The 21,428-nt window shown below is 41.8% G+C and overlaps 1 protein-coding gene across 8 annotated transcripts in view; it reads right to left on the reverse strand.

The window, feature by feature from the left end:
• IL1RAPL2 (interleukin 1 receptor accessory protein like 2) overlaps positions 1-21,428 on the reverse strand; it is a 393,260-nt gene that overhangs the window by 334,715 nt on the left and 37,117 nt on the right. The window contains exon 1 of one of the 8 annotated variants that reach the window (XM_048318817.1): positions 2,621-2,643. The exons of the other annotated variants lie outside the window; for them this stretch is intronic. Within the exon in view, the coding sequence (XP_048174774.1) occupies positions 2,621-2,624 (4 nt within the window). The 5' untranslated portion in view covers positions 2,625-2,643. Of the gene's footprint in view, positions 1-2,620; positions 2,644-21,428 lie in introns of those variants that run through there. 8 annotated transcript variants of the gene reach the window in all.

The following is a 21,428-nucleotide window of genomic DNA, read 5'->3' on the forward strand; positions in this document are numbered from 1 at the left end:
CCTGACAGAGCAAGTACAGACTTCATCTAGGCAGGACATATTGGCTCATCCTCAGCACAGTTCCCTTGCCAGCACTGAGATCTGGTCTTGACATTTCACCCCCAAGTCACCCACCTCTTGTACAGCCCAGACTTTTCTCTCACACTTTCTTGGAGGTGAACAATTCAGTATCTGGCGGGAGACTGTTCTAAAACCTGCAGTACCTGAAGCTCCATTATATTAAACAAAAACATTTGCTATAAAATTAGTATGACAAGCACAAGCATAAGCCAGATCTTTTTCTGCCAGGATGGATCCCATATTTTATGATCAGAAATAACACTGCAATAGCTTTCTCTCTAATGAGCACCTTCTGGATTCCTAGCAGTGCTACAACTACCTGGAATGACAGTCACCCCAAGTGGGCATCTGCTGCCCTCTGTTAACTCAGACATACCCATATTGTGAACACTTTCCAGAATACCTTCTAAGCAACATAAAAACAACAGAGAGTCTTCCCCATTGAGTCCAGCAGGCTCTGACAAAGACCACATTTGCAACGAGGTAGTACTTCTCAGTACAAGCATCTTTATTTACTTCCTAGTACAAGAAGTTTCATCAAAATCAATAGGCTTCTCTTAAGAACTTAGTAAAAGCAACCCCACATTAGAGAAAGAGCCCTGGCTAGGACACATGCCCAAAGGTTTACACTTTGCCATCTGGCAGCCAGATTTGGGGGATTACCTTTTACCTTGAGGGTAATTTTTCAAGATAAAGCTGCCTCTTTCATTTTTTTTAATTCACATAAGAGATATTAAATTGTCGCAGATGGTCATTTGTTTTCATTTTCTGTGTTTTACACAGCATATTTTATGGATTATAATAGTTAATTAAAGTAACAAATAAAATTGATTTCAAATTTAAATATTGAGCCTGCGTAATCTTCGCAACACACCATTACTGTCAGGGTAGCATAATTTAAATACAATAGGAGGAACAGGGTCCTTTGGCAGTCCCATCACAGCCCAGCTGCTGACTCTCAAGTCACTTTATGATTTAAAATTCAGAGGAGCTGACTGCCACTGATGTACAGGGCGCTCAACACCACATAATATCAAGCCCCCAGCTTCTTTACAGTAAAGCCTATTTATTTTACAAGGGCTTTTTCAGAACTGTTCATATTCATATTTTGTTCTCTTCTACCTAAACTGTATTTGCTAGATTCTGTTATTCAAATACACTTCCATGACGGTGAAAGATAACAAATAGAGCCAGGCATGTGGTACTTCACAGGACAGAAATACAATTCCCTTCACTGTAAGAGGACTGCAATAGCATTTAGAAATGCCTGATTTGCAGAGTCAGCAAAAAAGTAGTTCTAAAGAAAACTTCAAAAACAAGTATTTAACCCACTCACCCCCACAAAAATATTACTTGGCAGAAATAATGGAAAATAAAAATGCTGCCCATAATTTATTGCACTGTGTATTTCAGCTACTGCTCTCCATATGCACATCTCTGATCTTCATGGAGCTCAGAACTCAGTAATATTGCCAAGTACTATTCCAACAAATAAACTGGGGTTTAGACCTGTCACAATGCTTTTTGTAGAGGCTGTGGTGGCATGGAATAAAGAACATTACAATTAGCGAGAAGAGCAGTGGGAAACTTAACTGTGGCATCTTTTGTTCCTGGCCAGATGCACAAGCCAGGCTTGCTTAGGCAACCCTGCAGCGCTGCCTAAAATCCAGGACTGCAACAGCTCAGAATCCCTTTTTATTTCTTTTTTTCCCGGGTGCGAAAAGATAAACAAACACACAGGGATATTTTAAAAACAACAAACCAACCAACCCAACAACCAAAAGGCCAGCAACACAGGTAACACACTAACATACTTGTCTGTCTCCCACTGTGAACAAATAAATTTCAAGGTGAACATGCATTAAGTAGGAAAGAAATGCCAAAGGCTCCACCCCTCAGTCAACTGGAACCAACCTTGCCTTTTGCATTTTCCCAGAATTAATGAGGACTGATGGAAGGTGATAAGGAACACAACATCTTCAGTAATGCACAGAGATTTCTCTACCAGGCTAAAATGAAATACTTTAACATGCAAGATTTGACATTCATCTTTACCCATTTCCTGCTAACATGCCCTTTTTCCTCTTAATACTATCATTACTGGTGTGACCTTTCAAGATCCCCGTACAATCTGTTAATTTTTCTGAGCACTTCATCTGTTAAAGTACCCGTTTTCACATGTCCTACAGTTAAAACTTTTGGTAAAGAAAAAAAAAGAGCTGCTTTGTCTATACACTAAAATAGAACTCTATACCTTTCATTAGTGTTATTGCTATATACATGAACTGTTGGGAAGGTTTATAAAACACAATGGTTCCTCTTGGAGGAGGCTAGAAGGGGGTTTGGATATTGATGGATTGCTGGCATTTGGAAGCTGGTACTGGAAAAAAATAGTTTAGTTTGATTGGTAAGGGACAGTCTGTGCTTATTTGGGTTTGTTTGTTGTATAATTTTTCCATCACACTAAAAAGTCAACAGCCCACAGGTTCTAGGGTACTATTTTGTTTTCAAAAGGATTAGAGCAAACAATAAGAGAAGAGTATTATGAAGCCAGACCTACCCATTTCAGTACTTCACTTTAACAGCAGCACCTGAAATAGAAATAATCTTGATAGAAACCAACTTTCAGAAAAAAAAATTAGACTAAGTCCCTTAGCTACCAACTTCTTTTAAAAAGCTTCAACACAGAAGTTTTGCCTTCCTAGAATATCCACATTTCCACCAGTGAGTGAAGCAGTCCCAGACACGCCAGCACTCGAGCAGACAAACAGGAAGCCCACAATCAGGTTTGCAGAGAAGAGGGGAGCACAATCAAGACAAGATTCAGTCTGGATCATGTTTTAATTCTGGAACCAAAAAGGAATGCACACTTTAATCACACTACTACAACCTTCTGTGGATGCAGCATGACCACGGTCTTACAATTTTCTCTTTCTTCACAGAAAGAAGATGCGTATTTGCAGAAAGCCAGCCTTCTTAAAACAGTATTATGTGCAATTAGGTGCATTTATCACACCTCATTCATTCCTGCATCCTTGACGTTCAGCTGGATTTTCCAAATAGTCTATTGCAAATTTGATTTTCCACTGAACAAAAACTTACATAATATCTGATAAGTATTTTTTCCTTATTCATTAATTGTGATGAACTCATGCAATTCTCTAATGTATTTGTTACTCAATATGATTCAAACATTTTGTTGGCAAATAATCCTTGGTTTATAGGCCATTCGAATTGCAAATTTTAACTATTAGAGTCATTTTTTAACATACGTAATTTATTTAAGTGATGCATACAGCCAATTTAATCAATGTGCAGTGAATTTCAATTTGTGGATTTGGCTTTAATAGTCAGATACATAAATCATGCACTCAGGAAACTGAAGATGATAATATGGAACTTAAATGAATAATTGGAACCACATGAACTAGTTCCACAGAAAACATTAAAATAGCCACATATACAAGCAAATCTAAATGCACTGTCCAAATCTTATGAACATCTGCAACCCTTTTTTCCCTTTCTAATTCTCTCTGACACAGTTAATTTGTAACAAAACCATGCCAGCAGCTACAGCAGACACTGCCAGATTGCTTTCCACTTCCTCCTCAGTGTCCTTATTTAGGATATTAAATAACCCTGGTCGCTATTAACTTTGCTTCGTGCACTATCTCAAGAAGATATCTGACCACCACATATAGCAAAAAACCTTCAACTTCCACAGCATTTGGGAGGCAAACTGCAATTACTGGTTACTTAAATCGATCCTAAATAGCCTAGGACAGCTCCAGTTGCTTAATGCTTTTGATTTTATTACAAGACCAGAGAAAAAACTATAATGAGGTTCAGTGATAGTAGGAAGTTGGTCCTGGGGGACTTGAAGCAGGCAGGCAAAAATTAAATGTTTATCTAGCAGAGTCCTGTTTGTTCATGCTTTAATGTATTCCTTCAACTAGGCTTCTGCTGCAGTTAGGGAACAACTTGTACTAGTGTCATCATACTCCTTCAAGAAGGAGAGAATAAAAAATGTGGAAAGAAGAACTAAAGAAAGAAAAAGGTGAAGCTGACATCTGATATCTATTTACCAGCATGACTTTTCCTAGTGAAAGGACCTTACTTGGAATGCGCAACAGACCAAAAACTGCACAAACTCCACAGCTCTGAGACTTCCTCCTTTAACTGTATCCAAGGCAGAAAAACACAGCACAACAATGCACAAGCAATCTAGAGTAAGCTCTATGTGCTCACCTCTATCAATACATTGCATAGTTCAGAAAGGAGCAGGTGATCTGGAAGCAAGAGCAAAGATATGGTGTGTTACATCACTGAAGTCAAGTTCTAACAAAAAGCACAGCCCTTGCCCTCTGCAGACAATCCTAGAAAAGGGTTTCTGACACACTAAATTGCTGTGAGATTCCAAGAGCTGGGTTAATCAGGAGAAAAGAATCAGTCACAGAAAGTCTAGACCAAAAAACTTGGATTCCCTCTCCTCTTCTCCAGCTATGGAGCTGTTCAGACATGCAAGGTTTTGTTCCAGGCTGCTCTGCAGTCATTAGAGGGTTCATGTTTCACAGATGTCACATCATGTCCCAGACAGATGAAAAAGTAAAAATCTGTAACCACAACTGAAGTGTTGAACCAGCATTGGAATGGACAGAACTGCAGTTATATGTATGATTCAAAACTTAAGTGATGAGGTGAAACAAAAGCAACTTCTGCAGTGTCGTAGGTTAGCAAGCATACTCCCGGAAGGGATGTCCTTGCTGAGGGGTGCTTACAGTTTCCTCTGGGACCTAACAGAACCTATCAGCTGGCCAGTTGGAATATGGACAATTCTTTAAGCCACTTAAAGTTGTGACCGCCTCTGTGATGCACACTTAAGAATAGAAACCCTGAGGCAGACTTTCTCTCTTGTTTCTAGTGCTGGGACAGGTGGCTGCGGGCCCCGTGGGGGGGCCAGCGGGCCCGGCCCAGGCCCTGCTCGGGCCGGACTGGGCCAGGCCACGGCCATCCTGGAGCCGATGGACCCTGTTCCACCCACGGAACTCCCCCACAGCCCTGCTGTGAGCAGCCAGAGTGGCTTGGCTCCCCCCACTTCTCCACTGCAGTAAGAAAAATTCCAGCTGCAAAGCCAAGATGAGATTAACCCTTTTAGTGCTGTGAAGAGCTGAAAACCTGAGGGAAGAGAAAGAAGAGATGCTTAAAGCTGAAATTCTGTTGTGAAGCTATGATATATCAGAGTATCCCGTTGTCATTTCATGAAGATATGGGGGGTGGAGTGTTCAGTTCAACTTGTAAGCAAAAGCACCTGCACTGAGATAGGCAGATGCTGACACAGCTGTAATTTCATGAGAAGTTTAGACAGGGAGAGATGGAAGTGATGAGGACTTTTGCTCCAAATGGGAAAGGAGAAAACCTCAGTTCCTAGAGATGCTCCCAGAGATAGTCCTAGAGATGAAGATGAGGAAGACCCTTTGCTCCCAGGGAAGGAGAAGGGGCTCTGCTCTTAGAGATTAAATGCTCCCAGAGATGGGTGAAGAGAACTTTTGTTTCTGAACGGCTCAACCTTAAAATTGTACCTCAAAAACCTTCAAGAGTGGACCCTCAAAAGCAGTTGTGGGAAAAGCTGCAAGTTGGGGGAAGGGAATCACATGCGAGCAGAGACACTCCTCTTCCTAAATGGACTGAACAAAGTTATTTGGAAGTGGGCGGCTGTCTCGTTGTGATAATGTTTTCATAGCATGGACAAGAGAGACTCCTCTTCCTAAATGGACTGAACAAGGTTATTACGGTAGTGGTAAACTGACTGAACATCTTGAGGGTTGTCTTTTTACACTGTCAGTGGGAGAAGGGAGAAAGGGGGGGGAAGGAGAAGAGTTCTCTAGGTGTGGTATATTCCCCCCCCCCCCTTTTAGGTCTTTTAATAAACTTCTTTATATTCTTTCAAGTTGGGTGCCTGCTTTGTGTTTCTCCTAATTCTTATCTCACAGAAGATAAACAGTAATGAGTATTTTGGACCAAACCACTACACTAAATTGGTGTTTCCGCCCGGTTACAAACCCAACCCGCTACATGCAGACAGGTTTTGTGCAGATTCATACAAATGCTGTTGCGTCCCATGATGACGCCAAATAGTAAAAATGTAAGATTTTCACACTGGTGTAGAATATACAAATGGCCAGTTCCAGATGCAACATCCATTAGAAAGACTGATCCTCATGGACATGTTCTTCTGATGGCCAGAAGAGAAAACTGACTTCCAGAATTGCCCTGACATTGGGATTTTGGGTCTGAGCAGAAAGGCAGAGCTGAATGGCCCTTCCAAGAACTTACAGGGGGCATCAAGCCTGAAGAGGATTAGATGGGAAATGGAATGATGTAAAGCACTCTGCTCATTTGGGTGATGAACTAGATTTCTTCAAAGGGTTAATGGCTACTACATCAGGGTAGATTCACCCAAACAGTAGCTCAGGCGTTTCTACTGCATTAATGAGTTAGGTACACCACTGCATAGCACAAACTCCACTGCAAGGGGATAGAGAACTCACCAAACTCATTCCTAGATTTCAACACCCTAAATTTCTGCCCCTTTCCCAAGTGGTAGCATCAATCTGCAGATGGGGGAATGCCAAGGAGAGAAACACAACCTGCACCTATCAAATCCCACCCACAGCACCCTGTTTGCAAACCGGGAGAGGAAGTTTCTGAGTTGTTTGCACAAGGGATTTCACAGGAGAGCTCAGAGAAGCTTCAGCGCATGCCATTTCACGCATCAATGGCTTGTCACGCTGACAAAAGGAAACTGGCCCTGCCTAATTCCCACCACCGAATTCTCTACTAATGTAGACACATTTTCAAGGCAGGCGGGTGGCTCAGAGACAACACAAGTGGAACCAGCCTGTCTTCACACTGTGCAACTGGACTTCAAATTGCAGTCCATGAAAGCCTCTTAAAGGGTGCTGCTAGCACATACTGCTGCACAAAAAATGTTCACTGCAACATCTTTCTTAATTTTCCACTTGAATCTTTCTCTTCATTCTACATTACAAAATCTGAAATCCTTACTAAGTGCCATGACACACTGAATTGCTATTAACAAGCTTATTAGAGCTGTGAAACAGGATTTCCATTACATAAATCTCTCACTTTCCCCATAGTACAACAGGATACCATCCTAAATGTCTTATAATGCCCAGTGACCTACCTATTGCCTTGTAACAGAAGCAATCATCTCTGATTTGGCCTTTATGAATTCTCCAACTGTCTTGACTCATTAACATACTGTAAAGTGCTCCTTGTCTAGCAGCGAAAACGTCCTGCTCTTCCATCTCATAAGTAGCCTCTCTCCATTCAGCTCCTTGTTTAATCAATGCTAATTACATAGCCCTGTGATCATCTCCTGAAATTAGCACAAATGGTAACATGTTCTTTGATTGCCAATGTTTTTGTAAAGGTTATATTAGAAAATAGCACTAAAATAACAGCATAGACAAAATTTGTATTAGAACCATGCATGCTATTTCAAAATTCAGAGCAAGGATGACATGCAGAGTGGGAGTCCACTGCCATTCATTGGAACTGATTTGATTTATCAAGGCACAAAGAAACCCACCCACCTCCAGTTTTGACAAGTACTCGTGTGGAAAAATACAATCTGCAGTGAGTATTAGCAATAAGAGAACATGACATTACAGCTGCAAATTCTCAATGAGTCATTTTTTAAGATTAAAAAAACCCCAAGATTAGTTACAACTGAGATAATTTAGAAATTTGGAAATGTAGAGAATTTGGGAATAGGGAAGGGGAAAAAAAAACAGTGCAAGTACATTTCGTAATGTTGTTCAGTGGTTGCTTAAAACCAAGGCATCTGATGAAGATTTCTAACTGTGCATCATCATGTAGAACCAATCCAGCACAACAGAAAAGCCATTACCAGATAGCTCCTGTGAGAACTTAAAAAATACACGGGAACATGGCTGATTAGTACTGAAAGCCAAACCTCTACAACTCCCATTACCCAACAGGAGCTAAATAACTAGAAAAATATAGTACAGGTCATTTTGATATACAATGAGATGGGAAATAAATTACTATCCAAGAAATTCAGAAAAATTATGAGGAATGAATTGTGTAACTGGGCCAAGCCATTACTTCTGAAAAGAACCGGGAGGCTGGTAGATAATTTAGTGTGATTGTCCAAGACAAGAAGTAGCTTTCTGGAGAAAGTTTTTATGAACATGGAGTCTTAAATATTGTTAAATAATAAAAGAAATTCCTGGAAGATGATCAGCTCTATTAAAGATAGGGCCACTGACTTGAGCAATTAACACAGCTCAAAAAGGCCCTACGGGACCCTATTGTGATCAGTTTAAAAAGCCAGAACAAAAGCAACACAGGATAAAATTCCAAGTCAGACACAAAATCTCAATGGGCTTCTCCCTAGCCGAGTTCTCACCAACTGTCCTGTGCATGTTTCCGGTTGCCTCAGCAACTTTTGGTTGCCACAAAGAACTTCTGGAAGCTTTGAGCTCCTCACCTGTGCTCCAAGAACGCCCCACAGTTTCCAGACATCCTGATAAGACAACCCTACAGAGCAGTGCCAACAGCACTCACAAAGCAATTGTCAAGCAAAAATTACATCCGGGGGCTCTCTGAGTTCTCTACTCTTCCAAAACAAGATAAAGACAGACAAAGTATCATGTAACTACAAAAACTGCCAGTGAGCAAGAGGATATTTGTTGTGGAAGAAGAACTGGCATGTGAATTTTAAATAGATGTAATGGTTAATTACTGCTTAATATTCCCTCACAGCACTGGACATGTGAACTAATAACAATTCTGACCTCTTGTAAAGGACAATTAATTTAATTTTACAAGAAACTGAAATAAAAACCACCTCAAAGCTTTTGCCAAAAAGAAATGTACCCTTGGTCCCCAAACATGTCTACTGCCAGACTTCATGCATCTATGAGACATGGCAAGTTGATGGGGGAAACTGCACAGTTCCAGTCACCCATGACCGAGAAATTCACATTGAAAGAAGTGCTAAAAAGGATAATCTAGAAGACCAGGCAAACTGAGATTCAATTTTACAAGATGAAGGTAGCAAAATAATGGACTCATAAGTACAACAGGGGAAAGAACCAGGGAGGCAGAAAAGCTGTTTACACTGCTCTAAGTAACCATGGAAACCTTTGGGGTATGGGAAGGTGTCCAGTCAGCAGAGCGCAGTGGTTTTGAGAGAGCAGCAGTACTGGGATCCAACTGCTTATGAACAGGATATTTTGATAAAATTGAAGGGAGTATGTGACATATTTGCCCACTACAGCAGAAGACTTGATCCAAAAGCATCTCCATCCCTCCACACGCCTACACAAAACTAATATTCTGAAACTTCCAATTTCAATTAATTGGTTGCACTCCACCATTTCTGAAAAGTATCAGCCTCTAAAGCCTCAGGAAGTATCTACAGAAACAATTCTGTCATACTCTCCACACATTAATGTTTCTATGGTGACTTTCTAGCACTTCACTGGATTCCCTTTTGTAAATGCTCAGGGTACTCCCACACCACCCTGCAAACCCAAACCCTAGGTAAACCAAAACGGAAAACTCAGTTTTTCTCTACCCAAATGTAAAGTCAAGCCCTAAATACGCATTCACTGTTATACCCACGCATCACACCTCCATGGCCTGAACACGTTCTAGAGCACTGCCGGATGATGCCACGTCACCCAAGCACTGCCAGTGACACAGTCAAAGCTATATCTTGCTATACATACACCATGATCTCACTTGAGCCAGAAATATCAAAGTATTTTGTCTTGAAACACAACTTTTTCCTGGAGCATTTATACTCACCGACTGTTCACAGATACTAGAGCACAGAGTCCACCTAAATACAGAATAACTACAGAAACAACACGCCTTCCTCACTGCCTTCTCGCTTCCTTTTTTCTTCAGTATACTTTCTCCCCCTTTTCCATTAAGAAACTCCTCCATCCACTGCAAGGGCTCATTAACCTCTCTAAAATACCATACTGACACTAGCAAATGCCTTCTGAAAGGCCAGTGCTGTCAGAGGAACCTAAGGCCCAACAAATACTCCCTAACATTGACCTCTCAGAGCCTATTCACCTACAACACTTGCAGATTCTCATTTTTCTGCTTTCAAGCCACTAAGTCATTTGCTGATAAGCAATTATCAGATCTTCCAGTGGAACAACTTATTCTTGTCTTCAGTTCAACTCTGAAACCTTGCGGATGGTAGTGCAGAATAAAACCCTTTAAAATCTGCCTAATCAAACAGTTGATAACCAAGATTTGGCAGGGCTTTGTGACTTGGGGCGACTATCGCTGCCCCATGTCCAGAAATTAATTTTGTGCCTTTCTGTGCCTTTAAACTGAGCCTGAGAGGGGGGAGGAAAACCTGAGCAAAGCTTCTTCAAAGCAGTTTGCAGCTTGTTCAAGGTCCCATTCTGCCCACATTCTCCACCAATTATGTAGCAGGTTCAGTTCGTACACCGGGCGGAAACACCAATTAGAGTGTAGTGGTTTGGTCCAAAAAACTCCTTACTTACTTATTTACTTTCTGTAAGATAAGAATTAGGAGAAAGCAAAGCAGGCACCAAACTTAAAAGAATATAAATAAGTTTATTAACAGAACTAAAAGAAAGGAAAAAAATCAGACCACACCTTCAGAACACTTCTCCTCCCCCCACCTTTCTCCCTTCTCCCACTGACAATGTAAAAAGACAACCCTTGAGATTTTCAGTCAGTTTACCACTTCTATGATAACCTTTTTCAGTTCACGTAGGGAGAGGAGTCTCTCTTGCTCATGCTATGGAGACATCTCCACAAGAAGTTATCTCATGGCTTCAGTATCACAACGAGCCAGCCACCCGGGTTGGTCCTCTGCTCACATGTGACAGTCCCTTCCCTCGTTTTACAGCTTTCCCCACAACTGCTTTCGAGGGTCCAATCTTGACCTACTGGAGTACCATTTTAAGGTTGAGCTGTTCAGAAACAAAGGTTCTCTTCACCCATCTCTGGGAGCATCTTCATCTCTAGAAATAGAGGCCCTCCCCCATCCCTGGGAGCAAAAGGGTCCTCATCATCTTCATCTCTAGGACTATCTCTGGGAGCATCTCCAAGAGCAGAGGTCTTTCTCCTTCTGATTTGGAGCAAGAGTCCTCATCACTTCCATCTCTCCCTGTTCAAACTTCTCATCAAATTACAGCTGCTTCAGCATTTGCTTATTCCAGCACAGGTACTTTTGCTCACAAGTAAAGTTTGAACGCTCCACCCCCCATGCTTTCATGAAATTACAAGGGGTACTCTGATGCCTATCATAGTCTATCACCACCAGAGCTTTACAACAGAATTTCAGCTTCTAAGCATCTCCTCTTTCTCCTCCCTCAGGGTTTCAGCTCTTCCTTCTTTACTTAATGTCTGCACGTAAGAGGGCTGGGGAGGGCCGTGGATGGAACAGGGCCGCACAGCCACAGGATGGCTGTGTCCCGGCCCAGCCCCACTGGGCCACACGGGCCCAGCCCAGTTACCAAGGCCAGAAGCAAGAGAGAGCTTTCCCAGGGTTTGTCCATTCTTAAATGTGGACCACAGAGGTGGGTCAAGATTTTTAAGTGGCTTAAAAAATTGTCAACATTCAAATTCGCCACTTGATAGGTTCTGTCAGGTCATAGAGGAAGCTGTAAGCACCTCTTTGCAAGAAAATCACTTCCGTAGCTAAGCTAACCCATGACACTTTGGTAAAGCCAGCACTGTAAAGCCAGCACTTTGGTAAAGCCAGCTTGGCAGTGGATAAATGGATTAGGTGGCTCCCTCACTGTGTTATTTTCGTAAGGGCCTAGAACATAAAGATACTTCTTGGAAACTGAGTATAGCCCCAAGACTCACAGGTGCTTTCAAGCATTGCCAGATCAGGACATTATTTCTTCCTACAGCTCCTCTTTTTGCACATTAAGGATTAATAATTTATTTGGTACAGAGCTCTACTATTCTGTCTCTCTCCGCTCTGGCACCAGTGCAGGTTCCTGCTGAGTTGAACACACCACTACAGATACTTCATTTTCTGTTTTGAATATTTTCTGGCAAAGGTAACATTAACAAAATGAAGGTTCTTGCAAGCAGCAGCTGTTGTGGGTAGCATATATCCTGGGTAACTTCTTAAAGGAAATAATAGAGACTGTTTCCTCTGGGAAATATGTAAAAATGGAGAGGTCTCGGATGGATAACTTCAAGAGAAATCTGAACCTATGGGTCCTCATACAGTCATTTGGGGATATTCTTATTAAACAATGGTAGATTTACGTAGCAAGGCTCCAGTCACAAACCCTCTCTCATCACACACAGCTTTCAACGAGGAGAGCAGTCATTCTAGCAAATAACCCGAGCCACTCTCCCACACAATGCTCCACTGGGAGCCTTCTGCTCAAGACACCTTTTCAAGGCCTTGTTCATTTGTATAAAAAACCTCTCCTCTGTATAAAACAACATCAGGGTCACAGGCTAGCCTCACAGTGTCACAGCCATTCAGAGGAAATCCTGACACTCCGTAACTAACCCATGCCATGGCGCTGGTTGCTCTTGTTATCCACTAATGCACAGGACAGAGTGTCAACTTAAATTTTGAAATTCTGTGATGTTGTCACTTTATGTCACAGTGTTAAGTGGTTTTGATTATTTGATGTCAGCTCAGTTTACTTAAAGCATTCCCACTACTTGCATTTCCTCTCCATCAAAGTGTGCCAGAAATCTCTTAGCAAGAGCCATTCTTAACCCAAAGGGCTCAGCTGCAACTGCTGGTGTTCACAATGTGCAGTGTTTACTTGGGAGGTTCTCTGAGAATGGCTCTCCTCATCACAGCATCTCTCTCACTGAAATGAGCCTGGTCCTCAAGAAACCCACTTAGGAAAGCTTTTACATAAAAGATGTACTAGTTTGAAAGCAAACCAGTGAGAGATTCCAAGTCAGAACTACAATTTAATAGGAAAATTAGAATAAATGCAATAGTACAGAAACACTGACAGGGTCAGGATACAACCTGACACCCTGTCAGGCACGGTGGTGGTAGCAGTCCGATTAAATGGTGGCTGCAGTCCTGTTGAAGTGGTAGATGTGGTTCTGTTGAAGTGGTGATCCTGTAGAAGGATCTGGCCTTCCTCTGAAAGTCCAGCGGTGGTTATGTAACTCTTGTCCTCTAGGAATCCAGTAGGTAAGGGCTGACTTTGATGTTCCAAACCTCAGATTTTACCAAGGTAGGAACGCTTGGTTCCTCCCCTTGGGTGGAGCATCTCACAATGGGATGATGTAGTTTTATGAGTTATGCAGTGAGGCCTTGATATCCTATTAGCAGAGATAGCCCCCTGCAGGGAGTTATCATGGATGAGTCACAGAGAGGATAAAGAACACTGCCTCAATTATCTTAACAGCTTACACAGATGGTAATAGAATTCGAACCTTTTGGTTACATCTTACATTGTAACCTAAGACAGAAGGGTTTCTAATGACCAGGGTGCCCACACTGTGCACGGGCTGTGTTCCTGGTGGCCCAGGCCTTCTCAGCCAGGCACAGAGTTATTTTCCCAGCACTGTACTCTGTACATGCTTCAGTGAGTGACAAAACCTGGCTCAAGCACTGCCAGCTTTTCAGTGCAGGAATAGTACCAGCACCAGTACTTTCCACTCACTTCATTACAGAAATTACATGGGTTCTGTTTTTGAAGATGGGTACTACAGGTGCTGGAGTCTCCTCACAGATATGTGCCCTAAGAATAAGAAGCCAGTGGTGATAATTGACTTTCAGCTTTTCTTATCATAACTCATTCACATCTACAGCTTGAATTCACTCTCCTCTGCTTAACCATGGAACATTAACAATCTTCTCAGAGCATCCTAGAAGAAATAAACATCAGCTAAAATGCACTTCCACTGACATCCAACCTCCCTGGACCATGGAGACCTTCACAGGCAAGTGATATGCTCTAATACTGTATTTGAACACAAGCTGCAGTGTTAGATGAACGAATCACTGAACGCAACCAAAATTATTATGAAAATGAGTTATAACACGTTTTTTAAAGCTCTCCTGACTTTAAGTCCTGACCTCCTAATGCACTTTTAGCACTGATAATGTTTCCTTTATGTCAAGGAAACTACGACCATTGTCAACTGATTCACACATGATCAGAATCAATCATCTGTGTTTTCAGGGTGATCCTGGACATGAACTGAATGCTATTAGAACAAGATAGCTAAAGGAAGCAAATGGTGAAAAGTCTGCAGAAAGTAGGATTGTATTTTTTTTTAATAAAGTCAATGTTAATTAAAGAATAAATGTTCTTAAATTACTGAATTATTTAATTTACTCTGGAAACACCTGAATCATCATTAACACTTTAAGGATCTCTTTGCATTAATTCATACCCAAATTCATGGATGTACATTTTGTTAGGTTTCTCCCTTCCTGTTCATATTTTTACCCAATTAAACTTCAGTACAGGTGCATATGGGTTAGTAATCACATTTTATATTTTGCATGCAGATTAGTCCTATTTGAATCTGCATAAATTTGCTATGCATCACTGCAAAAGTGAATGCTCAAGCACCTTTTATTTTTATCTAATCAAATCACTACCTAATGAAAAATGAGCAACTGTGCACAAAGGTGCACTTGGGCAGACTCACGGATCCCTGGGAACAGGAACCACTCAGGAGAGCTCCCAAGTGAGAGTCTCCCCCGCCTCACTGTCAAAATCTGATCAGCCACACCCAAAATGCCACTGCTTCCTTCTGCACAAAAATTAAATCAAGCTTCCACCACAGGATGGACCCAGAAAGGACTTCTACAGAACTCCTTCCCTAAACCTTAGAAGAGTCAATTTCAATTTAGCAGACTATGATGAAAATCCTTCCTCAGAATGGAAATGGTCAAGTCTCTTGGTTTCCCTATGCCTGAATTTTCTGGCTGTGCAGTGAGCACCACACAGAATCATAGAGGCACAGAACAGTTTGGATTGAAAGTGGCCGTGAAGACCATCTAATTCTAAACCCCCTGCAATGGCGGGACACCTTCTACTACACCAGGTTGCCCAAAGTAGACACTTCCAGAGATGGGGCATCCACAGCTTCTCTGTTGGGACTCACAACCCTCACAGTGAAGAATTTCTTACTAATATCTAACCTTAACCTACTGTCTTTCAATTTGAAGCCAGGCCCCCTTGTCCTGTCACTACATACCCTTGCAAAAAGTTCCTCTCCAGCTCTTGTGTAGGTTTCTGTTCTAAGGTGAGTAGCTGAAACAAGGGGAGCTGAACCTCAGGCAGAAAAACAGTTCATTTAACTAAACTGCCAGCAGTCACATCACACAGTGGTAAGTAATATTAAGCAGTTTACTCTGGAACAAGACAAAGCACACACCTTCCACTCCTGAAACTGTATTAAACTATTTTAAAAGAGACTCTGTGATGAAATAATTCTGCACAAACTGGCATTACTTCTTAGTACAAATGGGTGGGTCTAGTCCCGAAACAAGTTGGTGGGTGGAGACAGAGGGCTTTTTAAAGCAAAAATGTAAAAGACACAACCACTTGAAAACATCATAAAATATGAAAAATCATGAAATAGGCAACAGTGTTGCACTATGGGCCATAGTGAGAATGTAATAATGGAAACAAGCAGTTAAAAATTTGTGCAAAGTCATTTCAGACTTAAACTTGAATAGAAAGCTTGAGCAACTCTGGAGCTCACCCCTCTACACAGGAAAGGCCAGAGGCTGAGGAAGGAGACAGATACAGAGCTCCCGAGAAGTTCCTGGAGGGAACAAGGTACTCCACTCACCCATCCCACTCCCAGATATCATGCTGTATTCAGCCACCTCACAGATTCAGGCAAATTCTTCTTTTCTTATCCCAGGAGCTAAAGGAACATGGGTACTGGGATCTGCAAAATCTGTGTCATTTACCATGGGGCTGGAATACAGGAATTGTAGTGCGTTCACCTGAACAGCTGCAGCAGAAGCAACAAAGTTTTGAATGGATATGGCTACTGAATCACATGCAGATCATGTGAACATCTGCCTCACTGTGCAAGAGAACATCATGCACTAATCTCATCTTCAAACTCACAAACATTTTTAGGAGCATGCTGCCATCTTCGAAACATGTTCTGATCATCTCCTATTATGCAGTACAAATACAGACAGTGGTTGCACCGAGTCCAAATCAATACAAGAGAAGCTTTAGTAAAACAACTACAGTAAAATTAACATGCAGCTCCCAATTTTCCATTCAGCTCCACTACTGGTCTCAACAGAAAGGAAAGGAGGTCCATGAAGATCCAATCTCCCACAGAAGCAGCAGCACTGGGTCCACAGGTCATCCCAGAGGGACAAAGCTCCATGGACATCCCTCCTCACTGGGCTCCCTTCCTTACACCCCTCCCCAGAGGCAAGCACCCACCTCTGTAACTCCTTAACTGCCATTTCCCCTTGATTCACATGAATCTGTTTAAGGGATTTTTGAAAAGAGGCATTTGAATGGAATTAAATTAAGGCTTAGGAAAAGAAGCAACTGGCAATAAACAAGTTCCCTAAAGCATGAGAGACTTTGTCCTCCACACTCCCAGCACATTTCAAGGTCAATTATGGTCCCTAAAGAACCCTCAGCCACAGCCAGGCTGCAGGAGCTACCCGGGCTGGAGAACAGCACGGACAGCTCGCATCCACGCTTCTGCCAGCCAGAATTCACAACTCCATCCTCTCCAGCAAGGAGGGCTCTAGACCTGTGACAGAAGCTAAAATGCTGCACCTCACCCCTTGTGTGAGAGCACAGCCATCCCAATTCAGCCAACAGATCCCTCAAAAACCCTTTTTACCCTTTCATTTTTATTTTTAAATTACATTTCTATTTGCATTGCCTTTAAAAAGCATATGCTAACCTTCTCCTGACTTTCCCATCTGCTACCCCCTCCTACCCACATCCTCTCAAAAACCACAAACATCACCAACTTTCCCAAAAAATCCATACATTGAGGTAATCGGAAACTAAATACTTCATATAAAAGTATTTGTGAAACTTGGTCAAGAACAAAAAATGAAAAAGTATTTTTGATTATTCTCTTCACTGATCTCTTTTCAGAGAATGCATGCACATTTTCAACCCACTTTTCAATCTCTGTAGACTTGAATAGACACATTGATAACCTGAACCAGTCATTTGTTCAACCTCCTACAGTGACTTTCTTAGCTACTACTTGCATAAGGAAATTAACCTACTTCAGAAATCAAATCCATGTGACTGATTATTTAAGAAAAATAAAGAAGTTTAGGGGGAAAAAAATGCTCTCCATTATCACCACCAAATAATACAAATGTATTTCTTTTTCTGTGGGCCTGACACTGCATCCTGCCCAGGTCAGACAGCGACAGACTGGGGAAACACAACCCTTAAGCAGCTGTGCCGGCCAGCCCAGGGTTTCCTCCCCCAAACCCTTACCACCTCACCAAGATTATTTTATGCTTATGGACCAATAAAATCAGAAATCCCAGCATTTAGCTGCCATATTTAATCCACTAAACTAATATATTTTAGAACAGTTTTCTTGCTGTCATTTAAAAGGACTAATGTGTGCAAGAATCAGTTTTAGACCAAGATATTACCTGAATCATTTACGAAGATCTTTACTATTTAATAGCAAAATTATTGCATGTGCTTAAAGGCATTCTGCTTTAAGGGAAACAGACCAGCATTAACACAAATGCATTAAGTCCAACTGTCATTATTACAGCTGAATACAATTCCAAAAATGTATATAAAAAATTAACAGCTCTAGTAAGCATCATTTGCCTTTTAAAAAAAAATCATTAAAAGCACATTAACCACCAAATGAAATTAGCTTTTCCTTTTCTTTTTAATAAACGTATATGTTCAAATTAACAGTTTCTCTTCATCTGCAATTTACACAGCAGCGAGATGAAGAGTGTCAAGTCTCAGAACACTGGAAACATTAGACATTTAAATTTTGTGATTAGCTCCATTGTTTTCAGCTCCTGTAAGATAGTACATTACTAGGAGCCACCTCTTCCTCCTCATTGACAAATATTTGCATACAAAATTTTGATAGTAAAAAGCAAAATTAAACCAAAACACCGCAAAGCCTGCCATGCAGGGTGTGCCGTGAGGTAGCCTGCACTGGTGAAGTGGCAGGGTAAGCATACTCCAGCACTGCCACCCTGCATTATGGAACCCAGGGAGAGTCTTGCTGCTGACTTAATCGAGGACAGGATTTCAACCTACAGCACTTTCTTCTGTAATTTGAGGGATGCTCTGATTAACTACAAATAATTAGCTCATTTTAAAATGACATAATCTTCTTTATGCACACAGCACATTCTAAAAATGGATTAGCATGGGGTCTAATGCTGGAGCGTATCTGGCATTAGAGGATTACAGGACACCAATCTGAACCCATGGCTAATTGGGATGGCTGCGTCCCCTCAGCCAAATCCACTTGTTCTGCCTCTGTGTGCAGCAGGACCTGCAGGAGGCTGTGGGGGGCATGGGCCTGCCCACCACAGCTGCATATTGAAGGGCTTTTGTTGCAGATAAGGCTTTCTGCAGTGCTGATTTTTGGAAAGGCAGGCACAAGGGCATTTGACTGGACATTGCTGTTTAATAACCCTAGTGTCACAACTGCAGATGTCTACATTAACACGAGGTCAGAGAGGGCAGCAGATGGTCAGGAAGCTCTTACTGTGAAGGCCCAGATGATTTCCAAAGGTAAAACAGCAAGTAGCTTTTATGTATAAATGATGCTTGCCATATGGCGAGGATGATTGAAATTTTAAACAAAAAAATTAAATTATTACATTTAGACTGAACAGAACCAGAAGCAATTAAAAGTAAAGTTGAGTTTTATGTTAAAGATCAGAAGCAGTTTGACATCAACAACATTAGTGATCCCAAAAACAGGAGCAGGGTACACTGAAGAGTGGTGTTTTTAAGTGCTAGGCACAAATTCTCATTAAAATTCAGCTTGCTCCTTTGAAGATAAACCCAACAACGAGGCTGGTACTTCCAGGCACCAAAATCAATAAACATACAATCAATAGAAAAATCATATTTCACTGACATTAATTTATTAATTAATCTATTAATTTATTGATTGTGATTACAGGCCATGATTAAAGCCTGATTACAGGCTGTGAATAGGTACTTTTTAAAATATATAAGCATTCTACAAATATAAATAACCAATGATGTGCATTTTTCCAGTTGATCAGAGCACCTATACATGCATACGAAGGCACAAAATTACCAGGTGTTCCAAAAAAAATAAATATAATATTTGCTGGTTTTCAGTAAGTTTTCTGGGCACATCACCACCAGCATTTTTGCTAAAACTGAGAGCTCCTGGTCACAGAAATGAAGATCCCTGGAAGCCTGAGGCTGCCCCATCCTGGCAGGCACCCACAGCACCCTGCCAGCCAGCCAAGCGCTGGGAGGGCTCCTGCCAGCACTTCTCTGTACTACTTCAGCACGGGGATAAACGCTGCTCAGTGTGATGGAGTTAAGCACGTATTTAACTTCACGCAGTAAAATCAAAATAGCCACCTGTGGATCATTAGATTATCTGCTGCCTCTTAACATAATAAGCAGTTAGATTACATCGCATCCCCCAGTTCATTAAATAAGGCTCACTCGGCACTGTGCAGTCTGTCTCTCAGAAATCTGGTGTTTTACTGAATCCTGTCAGCCATTCTTCATTTTCTCACAGGCCTGTGATGAAAAAAAACCATCTAAAATCCTGATTTACCAAAGTCAATCTCAAATTTGCATAGACTTTAAGGTGGCTGGATGTTACATAAGACAGTCACAGTAAAAATCAAGAGCTAAACACAATTCGGCAGAGGATTGTCAATAAATCACCTCATCCAGCAGGTCCAGGCTGAGTTGTGAGTGAGCCTTGTGCATGTGGTACAGAGCTTTTACAGCAAATACTATGCTTTGAGACTTCAGGTTCTATAGAAAGGGAAATGAACCCCAACAGATGCATATAAAATCCAGAGAAACGGATGTTTGCATGCAGGCACACACACAGCACCCCGCCTTGCTTCCCCTCCTAGTTTTTTTCCCTACGCCAACTTCTCAAAAACCAAACCCTGGCTCACGTGGATACACTGCCCCATGATAATACAGGATTTAGAGGAACACTCGACAAGGTTCCACTGCGCTGTGTGAAAGATGGTCCCATTCCATGACCCACCAGCACAGATAGACTCTTTGCTATGGTTCCAGGCCACTTCCCAGAACATAATTCCACTAATCTCATACTCTGGAAGGGGGTCTCCAGGCAATGCTAGAGACATCAGTCCAGGTAGGCAACCCAATACTGATGGGCAATGTGTTTTTTCTCTCCCAGTACCAGGGCAGATCACCCACTCACTACCCCTGTTCTGCACTGCCTAGGAGGGAGGCAGGACCTGCCTGGCCAGGTGAGATCAATGCTACAAGTATTTAGAGAGGCTCCAATACCTGTGTTTGACTCTGGCAGCAAGGGAGCGAGCTTCACATGCCTGCAAAATACCTCCTTCCTCAGATCTGAAGGGCACAGGAACTGAATTTGTTGTCTTGCTGTATGGAGTGGGAATGGAGGAGCCAAAGTACGTTTTATTAATTCTTTCATTTTTTGAATATAAGTGGATAAGTGGTTTCAGCCTCCAGACATTTCTTAGACACTGTTGACTTTTACATACTCTTTCAGGGATCATAAAGTTAATTGTTTCCTTCTTTCCCCATTATGCATGGGGATAATGAGAGACCAGGAGCACTTAGAGGGCAAGCGTCTAGCAACAAACCACAGTCAGGCCCAGGGATGCTTGAAGAAAATTTTGTTTCTTTCATTTTAATCCATGCTCCATTCATAGGAGAGGCTATTTCCATAAAAATACAGGTAGTTCGGATAAACATTTTGCAGCAGCTTAGGGCTGAAGCAGAACGTTAGGAAGACAAGTGCATACATCTCTGGGGTGTGACAGATGGGGTACACTCAGTGTTACTAAATCCCATTCCTTTCCTTTCAAACAACCTGCAGTGAGTCACTGTTACACTGCCTTTCCATCAGTGTTAAAAACCTCCCTGTAGTAACACGGGCTGCGAGTCACACATCCTTCTCCCCATGTAAGCACTTCACAGCAGGAGTATGCAGACAAACTGTAAACCAGCTTTCCTCCCGGGTAGGAAGCCATTGTGCCTTGCTGCAAAGCCACTCTGGTAACACAGAATGACACCTGAAGTGCTTTGTTCTGATGGGAACATGCCCAGGACAAGTCACCATCACTCAAGCTGCTG

The sequence above is a fragment of the Corvus hawaiiensis genome, chromosome 14 (genome assembly GCF_020740725.1).
Source record: "Corvus hawaiiensis isolate bCorHaw1 chromosome 14, bCorHaw1.pri.cur, whole genome shotgun sequence".
Taxonomy (NCBI): domain Eukaryota; kingdom Metazoa; phylum Chordata; class Aves; order Passeriformes; family Corvidae; genus Corvus; species Corvus hawaiiensis.